General features: G+C 39.9%; 1 protein-coding gene across 1 annotated transcript; it reads right to left on the bottom strand.

Moving 5' to 3' along the window:
• Positions 1-4873: 4873 nt before the first annotated feature.
• On the bottom strand, positions 4874-8455 carry LOC118332190 (LIM/homeobox protein Lhx6-like). Its single transcript, XM_035667350.1, has 4 exons — positions 8405-8455; positions 7498-7569; positions 7013-7195; positions 4874-5052 (listed from the first exon to the last, which is right to left on the bottom strand). The coding sequence occupies exons 2-4, from the start codon at positions 7498-7500 to the stop codon at positions 4927-4929; spliced, it is 312 nt and encodes a 103-aa protein (XP_035523243.1). The 5' UTR covers positions 7501-7569; positions 8405-8455; the 3' UTR covers positions 4874-4926.
• Between the last annotated feature and the right edge of the window lie 1263 nt (positions 8456-9718).

Below are 9718 nucleotides of genomic sequence, written 5' to 3' on the forward strand. Positions count from 1 at the left end.
AAAAGAGTAAAGTGCTTTAGCCTCTCCTCTCCTCTCCTCTCCTCCACCCTTCATTTGCTCTTTTTGTTCCTCGCCTTTCCTCCTACCCCCTTTCCTCCTCTCCTCTTATCTCATCTCCTCATGTACTCCTTTTTCATCTACTCTTCAGGTTTACTCTCATTTCATCTCCTCTTTTTTCTCAATTCCTCTTTTCACTTCCCTAAATCTTCTTTTCTCATTCCATTCTTCTCATCCTTCATCTTGCCCTCACATCTCCTCACAGTACATCTTTCCTCCTCTCGTCTTTACTTTACTTCCACTCTCCTCTCTACCTTTCACTCCTTGTCTCCTGTTTCTTTCCTCCCTTTATCTTATTTGCTCTTTCCTCATTTCCTCTCCTATTTGCTCCCCTTCTTTCATCTTCTCTTTACATTTTTTTTCCAGTAATTCACCTGCCGCTGAAAGAGGGGCTTGAGGAGGTACACATTTTTTGGATTATTTCTGATGTGCTATGAGAATACTCTAATCTCTATTAGATTTGTCCTAAGAGATTTCTTGCTTGACTGTGCGGTTTTAAGACGCAAGCTTCGTGTTAGAGGGAATCAAATACTTTACAGACAACTTCTTTTAACAGATTTGATACATTATCAGGCTTTAACATGTTAACCTTGCACAGAAGAAACCTTAACATTTGTATTCTCTGTTCTTTGAGGCTGCAGTAACTGTGAACATAGGCAGTTTTCTTTCTAATAACCAATCTGCTTTACAAAATGAATCATCTATTTCAATGCTTTGACTGAGCAGTCTTTATTTAAATGTGTAGCATTGTGTGACAGATGTCTTATTATAATTTGAATTCATTCAGTTCTTAATAAAAACTCAAATCACTCTGTACTTGTCTTTGTTGCTATGGAGACCTAATCAGCTAACCAGAGGTGGGTTGATGAATAATTATTGTTACAATACTCTCTCTCTCTCACTCACACACACACACACACACACACACACACACACACACACATAAAGAGACACATACACATGCACACACACCTCACCCACAAAGTTCCCTACAAACACAGACTCTGGTTACACTGTCAGTATCCCAGGGTGCCCCTGATTAGTGCAGCAATGCAACTTCCTGTGTGGCCTGCAGCTCACGGACGAGGATGATGTTTCTACGGAGCGAGGCAAGGGAGGGTTGTGGGGAGGCGAGGGGGTTCAGGGGAGGAGGCTGATAAAGCAATGGTTTGCGTGTGTGTGTGTGTGTGAGGGGCAAGCCCTGGGCTGACAATGGGTATGATGATTGAGAGCACAAGTGAGACCTGTCCTGCACCACAGCCGCCACCGCGCGCCGCCATGCTTGAGACCATACCACCACACTCACCTTCCTCCCCCCGATAGCACACTTACCACGACACGTATAAGGAGGGAAACCCAGTCTGATTTCCCTGCTATTAGCCCAATTAAAGCAACTGTCAGTCCAAAGGCCAGGATGAAGAGCTGAACGATGAGGTAAATATTACTCAATCACAAGAGGTTATGAAGCAGCCAGGAAGCGCTCAGTGGATCCGTGGTGTGGGTTAGGCTAGTATTGCAAATCTGGCCTAAACCACAGATATTGGTAGGTTTAGCTATTTGTTACAGAATTATATTCATCGTACAGACTCCAGCCATGCAGAAAAGCTCTCACATGATACATCCAAGTTTATTCTAAACTAAGAAAAAGGTTAGTATCGCTTTTTCCAGGTTGGTTGACCTACCATGCCGGAGAACTTAAGGTATTAAGTTTATCAGACAGAGCGTCTAGATCAACAGTTTTGACCCTCTGCAGACTATCAACTCCATAAGTAATTTATTTATCTATTTTGCTTGTTTAGAGTGAGAAATAGCTGTGTTTCTATCTTTGTCATAATAGTTCAGGCTCTTTCTGAACCTTTTGAAGACATACAATTCATAATTATCAATCATTGATGGATTGGTGGTTTGTTTTGACATGGATAAAAGACGTCTATTTGTTAAAAAAGCCAAAGTATAATTGCGTCATCAAACAATTTGTTTTACGAAAAGCAATGGTGCAAATTTATCATGGTCTCATACTGCCTTACGAAACGCAGAGAGCAGTAACGACGCAGGTACCTGCGGAGTTGGGAAAAGACGAAAATAATATGCATGATTGTGGAACATCTGGTCAAACCATTAACTATTAGGATAACGACCTTGTGTCTCAACAAAATATGACTGCTATAGCTCTAATCTTAGCCATTTAAACAAATCTACAATCAAAGGTCCATAATCTTACAGTTAGTTAAGTGTCTTATCATGTATGTATACTCATGGGATCGAATCTTCTAACATCTAGCTCTATTTTCATCGGTCTTATTCTAGTTCAGTCATTCTATTATCTATTTATCTTATCTATTTCTATTTACTTAGTTCATTTAGTACTAACAGATTTAAATAATGCTTGATTTTATGAGCTGGAACATCATTCTTAATAAACTATCTATCTATCTATCTACAGATTTAAATATGTGATTTAGGCTAAATGTAGTTTAACTAAAGTCAGAGGCTTAGATTATAATCACTGCACTAATTTACTATATCTAGTGTTTTTTTCCATTTAGGTAATGCATTATTTATGTGGTATAACAAATAGATTTTTCAGGTACAGGAAACAGGTATGAAAGTGGGCATAAATTAGCTTTAGCTATGGCTAGCTGTGGCTCACAGGCTACCTCGAATTAGCTGTGCATGTAGTGCGTCTTTAATATACAGTAGTCCTTTAGAAATTCATGGTAATACTTGTAATCCTTATCCTCGTGGGTCAATAATTAGTGTGAACACATTTATTGCTTCTATATTCAGCCACGCTTTTTGTATTTCATATAATTACAGTGTAGGATTTCTCTGATGAGCATATAATAATATGTGACCCAGTGACAACTACAGCTGTACTGCTCATTACCATTTTCTAATGCCCTGAAATATTTTAAAACCACTCTGCATGTTTGAGAGCGAGAGGGGTGAATGGTGAAGGAGAATTTAATGGAGACGGGTCAGATAAAATATTATTATGATGTGGCAGAGAAAACACAAAAATCTCCATTTTGTGAAAAAATGAGCTAAATGATTGGCAGCTGCTGGACATGCATAAACAAACAGAGATCTCAGTGTATGTTTATGTGTGTGTGGCTGTGTCGGCGTGCAAGTGTGTGTCAGTATGTGTACGTTCGTTTGAGTTGTAAAAGGAGGCAATGTGTACAGTGCATTCTTGCTATTTTATGCATGTAAGTGTTTCATATTCATGTTTTCATATTTAGGTGTGCGTCTATGTGTAAGTGTGCACATATCTGTCTCAGTGTGTGTGTGTGTGTGTTTTTAGTTTGGATATAGGAGACACATTCAGATCAGAAACATGCTGACCAGGCACTTGGGGCGGTCTAATTGCTGGTCTGGAGGCCTGAGGGTCTGGGGTGGAGGACAACTAATTGCTGGTGATTATAAACCTCAGAGCGGTGGCTTGGTGTCAGGTTTCAATCAGACAAACACCAAAGATCACTCACAGGTCCAAGCACTCGCACATGCACACACGTACAGACTGACGTGCACAGGCATGCATGTGTGTCCATTCAACATAAAGCTCACCAGCTTCAGGCTACAGCACAGAATTTTACTATTGTGTTGTTGCTGGTGTGAACCCTCATATATGCTGTCAATGTGTGAACCCCATTTAACCTCAGATACCACACACACACACAGTGAAAAAATCAGTTTTTCCTCCTCTGATACATTAAAGACAGTGTGCTGAATGAATGTAAATAAGCTAAATTCAACACTGAATTACAATTAATCTCTGCATCACTATCTTTATTTGTTTATTCAGCCTAGTGTCTTTCAATGTTGCGTGAAAATAAGAAAATTGTCATCTAAAATCTAGATAGATAGAAATAAATTATATTAATAACAATGATGTGATATGTTTTATTATTAGAATATAGCTTTAATTACAGGACATTTTTTCCGCAATTAATTGATAATAATAATAATAATAATAATAATAATACCTGTTTTTATCCCTTTTCACTCTAATTGACAATAGTAGTTCATATTTTTGATTCGCACTAGGTCATCGATGTCCAGTAGAAATAGGATATGATAGAGTTTAGGCATTTTTCTCTTTCTTATGTGAGTTGTGAGTTATGTGAGCACTTTGTCCGCCTATTGGGACCGACTACACTCAGACAGCTACACACTCAAACGGACATTTCCGGCGGTTTCCGCTCGTTTCACGTGCCCCTCTCCCGACGACAGCCACCGCGAGCTTAAAGATAACTGCTGTGTGTGTGTGTGTGTGTGTGTGTGTGTAAGGTTTATTTACAACAACAAAAAAATGCGAAGATGCTGGCCTATAATGTTGTGGTCGAATAAAAACAGGTCCAATCTGGTCCGACACGGTCCACGGGAAATTAATCACTTATATAATCCAATGTTATTGCAAAGCGCCACTCACAATCTGATACGATCTGAGTGGTGAAACGTGGTCAAAAACATCAACCCCGAAAAAGCATAGCCTGTATATAACGTCCAAAAACTACAATACTGCCATTTAAGGTTGGTTTTGTTAGATAAAGGCACACGCTTTCCCAACATGCATTCTGGTAGTCCAGATATTCGGTTTTTCTTTTTCTAGCTACTGGAAATGTTGTGTTTTGGATAGCCATAACAACCCGGGGGATCTTTCAGCTGCGCACTGCAGTTAAAGACTTTTATTTTGTTACACACTTTGAGAGTTTTTGAAAAGGTCTTTCAATAACACATGAGGCAACCCGCATCCCTCTCAAAGGGAGTGTGTGTGTGTGTGTGTGTGAGAGAGAGAGAGAGAGGGAGAGGGAGGGAGATGCTAACAGAGTAGACATGTTATTTTGAAAACATGGTCATAAACTTACCCTACCTGAAATAATCCATTTTACAGAAGATCTCTTTGTTTTTGATGTAGCAGCTGCTGTGCTGACGTAGCGACGTCCTGCAGACGGAACACTCCAGACAGCGCACGTGCCAGATCAGGTTGTTCACCTGCGAAGAGACAACATCACACACACACACACACTGATAAGCAGGGGCAGGGATAGTGTGTGTGTGTCCCTCAATCGGTGTAATAATAATTTAAGGTAGTATTGCCTCATGCCAACACAAAAATATTTCCATATAATTTCCACATCTAACAGTGAAGCTTAATAAGGAGAAGGGAGAAGGAAGCATTGTCATTTATATACGATGGTATCATTTTAATATCATTTAGTGAGTCTGGGTTGCCTACCTATGTTTTTCTAGATCGGTCGTGCTTTCATGAGTTTTCTGATATAGCAAAACTATTTTATACTTAAGTCTAATATTACTAAATGGACTTAATAATTGATCATTGGCTTATATGAAAGGGTAACGACTAATATTACTACTCAAATGAATTTATATTGAGAAGTATCGAACCCTAAAGCATCGTTTAGATTCAGTCTATCTTTTAGCAAAACGGGGAAAAAACACACACAATTACCAGGCGTAAAAACAAGAAACAAAAAGGGACAAATCTGTAATATGTGGCTGTTGAAATGATTTACATCCGTTTCGGATAGTATTTTCATTTCGGTGCCCATTTTCAAAATATTTCACATGCATTAATTAATTCATTATGATCACAAAATCACCTCACACTGCTCTGTTGATTTTAGAATTGTTAAAATGAAGCTTATGACCATTATCCTGCTCAATGAACTTAATAATGTTTATAGATTTGAATGTAAAAATGATTGATGACAATTTCATCTACCAAAGAATAATCTATCTAACATCACATCTGTAGAGATTAATTTATTTACAGTATCATGAAGTGAGAAATATTTTACACAAGAGGGCTAATTATTTTCTATAAAAATAATAAAGATTCAGAAAGTGCTGTACACAACAGAGTTTAATGTATTACAAGAACGTATATTATCATGTTATTTATTTATTTATTTATTGTTTGAAAATGACAAAAAAAAAATCACGTTGTGTTTTTTCGTGTCAGTTGTCTAAAAAATGATTTTAAAGATTATTACAGAGAAGCTCCAGCTTCAGATAATATTCTAACAGGCCTGGACTTCCACATAACAACAAAAATAAAATATATTCAGTCTTATTAGTTTCATTTAAAATTTAAAATTTAAATTTTAAAAAACACTATAGCCTAAATATTTACTTTACCTCTAATTAAATATTTAAATAAAACAACGCTCATAATATTTAGTGTTTTTTTTAGCAATGAAGTGAACGTGTTGTCGGACTGAGATCAAACCAGAATCAGATAATGGACTAATGATCTTCACACTTCCTGACTAACACACCCATGTGCGCGCGACTAAAGGCTGCCTGGGATGGAAGCACGCGAGCGCACGCGACAAGACATGGCTGTGTGTTGACAGTGAAAAGAGTCAAAAGACCAAAACAGCCCTGTTGTGTCTGCGGTCTCCTTAACACCGTCTGTTTTTGTTGCCGAACATTTTACGGCGCAGATACAGTCTGTTCTTTATGTTATATCTCCATACAACTAATTATTAAAGGAGTTATACGTGTATTATAATCTGCAGGCGTGTTTCTAGCCTACATTTATTCGATATCATAAGTATACACAGATGTGGGTGACATATTTCGTCCCTCTTTAGTTTTGTAGTTTCATCTCTGCCTGTTTTTTTTATTTTCATAGAATAAATACAACAGTGAGGACGCCTAAAGTTCAGTCCAGGCCTTCAGTTGAATCCACAAACCCAGCAAATATCCAACCCCGAAAGAGGACCGGGGTCAACATGGCACCCTGCTTCACTTCACTTTGTTTCGGCTGCTGTTGTAGACAAGCTATTTGTTGCAAACGCCGGCGTAAAAAAAAAAAGGCAGTAAACAAATAAACAAGACGCCTCCAGAAGAAAATAATTTCTAGTCCCAGTGGCCAGACTAGCAATTTCAGCCTGTTTTAGTGGAAGCTACACGGTCGGCCTCTCACCTTCAGCAAGTATCTGTCCACGATCTCCTGACCGCAGCTGGCGCACATGTTCTTCCCGGTGGACGGCACCGAGCTGGTGGTGGAGATCGGCGAGCACACGGAGGGGGTGGACGGGGTGCTGGGGGACGAGCGAGTGTCGTCCCGCTCCATGTTGGACCGCTGGGATTCTCCGTCCGAGTGAGACTGCAAGAGGACATCAACACAGCTCAGTAACACAGAATAATCCTCATCCGCACACTGCCACTTTTGCAGATGTCGCCATGTTTTCATGACGCGCGCATATATTCAACAAATATATATATATATATTTAAAAAAAAAAAAAAATCTTATATTTATGTGCATAAATCCTGTCTATATGTCCCGCATGCACTGGAGCCGCACGGGACCAAAAGCGGTCCACTGCGGCGCAAATAGGCTCACTGAATGATCCAGACATGTTTTTTTTTGTTTCGTTAAAAGCATAAATAGTCAATAAAGCTCTCACCATTGGCGCGTGTTTAGAGTCCACACTGCAGCGCGAGGCTCCCGGTGTACTCTGATGCTCGGTAGAGATCACCTATAAGACAACGTTCAGTAAAGTCTTCATCACTTTCCCCGTCTCACCCTCAGCTGAGAAACCCTCGGGAGACATTTGCAGACAGCTCTTGAGGGCTACTCCTATATAAAGTAGTCCTGACAATAAACCCCGGTTAAAACTGTTAAAAGGGGGCCCCCGCAACAAAAGGCACATTTTAATGAAGCTATTTCAATTTGGATTGATTTTTCCCTTCCCCTTAACCCATGCCTCTCAGAATAATAGTATTTTCTTCGCAATCCAGGACACGAGAGTGGAGGGGGGAAAAACTACCTGTAATTACAAATAGTTTGAAACGCTGTGGATAAGAGGGACCCGGAGTGTCAATTTCAACTGTCAATCAGAAAAAGGCAACGGGTCACCCAAAGAATTGCAAATTTGATTTTTAATGGCTGTAATTAAAATCCAATTCTTCTCAGACGAATTGGCAGCGCTCGAGAGGCTCGCGGACCGCAAATCACGCTATTCATAACAGAGAGGCGCGTGCCTCTTCACAGCGGCTGGCGCGTGCAGCTGATCTCAGTACACAAGCGGTGATTCTTATGACATCACAGAGAGACAAAAACAAAAACTCACACACACACACACACAAGACGCTGCGGGCTGCAAATAAACTGCGACAACAGATATTAGATGGATCCACCGAGCGCTCAACAATTTGGTAAATCTGAATTATTTGACATTCAGGCTGTGTAAGCAAATTAGGACGGCCCAGGCTGCTCGGATGAGTGTGTGTGTGGGGGGAGTACCTCTCCAAATTGAACCTTTTTTAGCACAAAACTGAAGCTCGGCTCGGGTTTCCCAAAGTGTATAGTACCTGCTTCGTGGGAATTCCTTCGGACAGAATCTTGTTTTCCCTCTGATAGAGGGGACAGGCTTCATTTTTCCAGTAACATGAACCCCTGGAAGTCTCACAGGCTACGTGTCTCCAAACTTCGGTGTGTGAGATTCAGGAGAGGTTCGCGATGGGCGTCAGAACTTGTTACCATCCGTACACCACGCATTCGGCGTAAATGGCGCAACAGTTTTGCTTTTTTTTAAACGGAAATGCTTTTCTCTCTTTAACAAAAAAAAAAAAAAAAAAAAAAAAGTTGGCTGTGCGCGAAGATGCTGACCACCACTGACACAAACTCCAAAACTTATGAAGCTCTGCAGAGGCGAGGAGTGCTTGCTGTCGCACAGAGAGCCTTATTCTAGAACAGAAAGGATTTCTTCCTTTCCCCCAGTTTCCCCTCTCTCTCTCTCTTCTCTCTCTCTCTCTCTCGCTCCTCACTTTTGGGAAGGAGTCTGACTACCAGGGAAGTGAATCAAAATGATGGAGGGGGGTTGGCAAGCTTTTTACTCCAAGGCTTCATAGGTGGCAGGGGGGGACTGCAGCGGCAAAAGTTCGACGAGGAGCCGCAACACGCAAGGAGAACCAGAGTGTGCTCTGCAGTGAAGTTTGCGCGGCCTATCTGGCCTGCCTTATAGTTAAATTTGAAGGGGAGGGTGAAGGAAGAGTTTTCATATAGCGTGGAGAAGGGGTGTACACGCTTTGGAACAGTCTATGACAGAAACTTTACTCAAACACTGGTGGTGAATGTTTGATATCTCCAGGGATTTATATACCGGCTGCCAGGATGGGAAAAATAGCCCCAACGTAAATTACTAGTTATTCAGTATATAATTGCCATTATTTGCTACCGAATATTACAGCCTGACCGTAAAGGCCCTGCCAACCCGCAATAATTAACCCTACAGTGTTCCGCATAGAAAATGTACCTTTATCACAGGGTCTCATATAGGCTATATGTTGGTTTATACCTTGTATATTCCAGGCTTATAGTATCGACAGCCCAGATGCCATTGAGAAATGATTCCATATGCCCATTTATCCTTAAATATAATGTTATATAAATTTTAATTATAATCTCAATGTCTAATCAGTTCTTTAGAAAATTTTATGCATTATCACCACGTAGATTAAGGCTTATTTTTTTTTTAATTTAAAAATGTTTTTTTGTTTTCAATATTACAATCATTTAATACAATTATTTTAAAATTTTAATGTATTGTGTAAAAATAAAAGAAAACACATAAAAATGGTATGGTTACAAAGGGTTAATTTGAAGATTTGTCTGACAGGTTAAAG

This window comes from Morone saxatilis, unplaced genomic scaffold (assembly GCF_004916995.1).
Source record: "Morone saxatilis isolate NCDOM2014 unplaced genomic scaffold, NCSU_SB_2.0 Contig21, whole genome shotgun sequence".
Classification (NCBI taxonomy): Eukaryota; Metazoa; Chordata; class Actinopteri; family Moronidae; genus Morone; species Morone saxatilis.

What these genes read in the sequence shown, in the direction of transcription:
- LOC118332190 (XM_035667350.1), bottom strand. An exon ending in TGGACAGATACTTGCTGAAG is followed by an intron (nt 5,053 to 7,012) that starts GTGAGAGGCCGA and finishes GTCTCTTCGCAG; the next exon opens with GTGAACAACCTGATCTGGCA.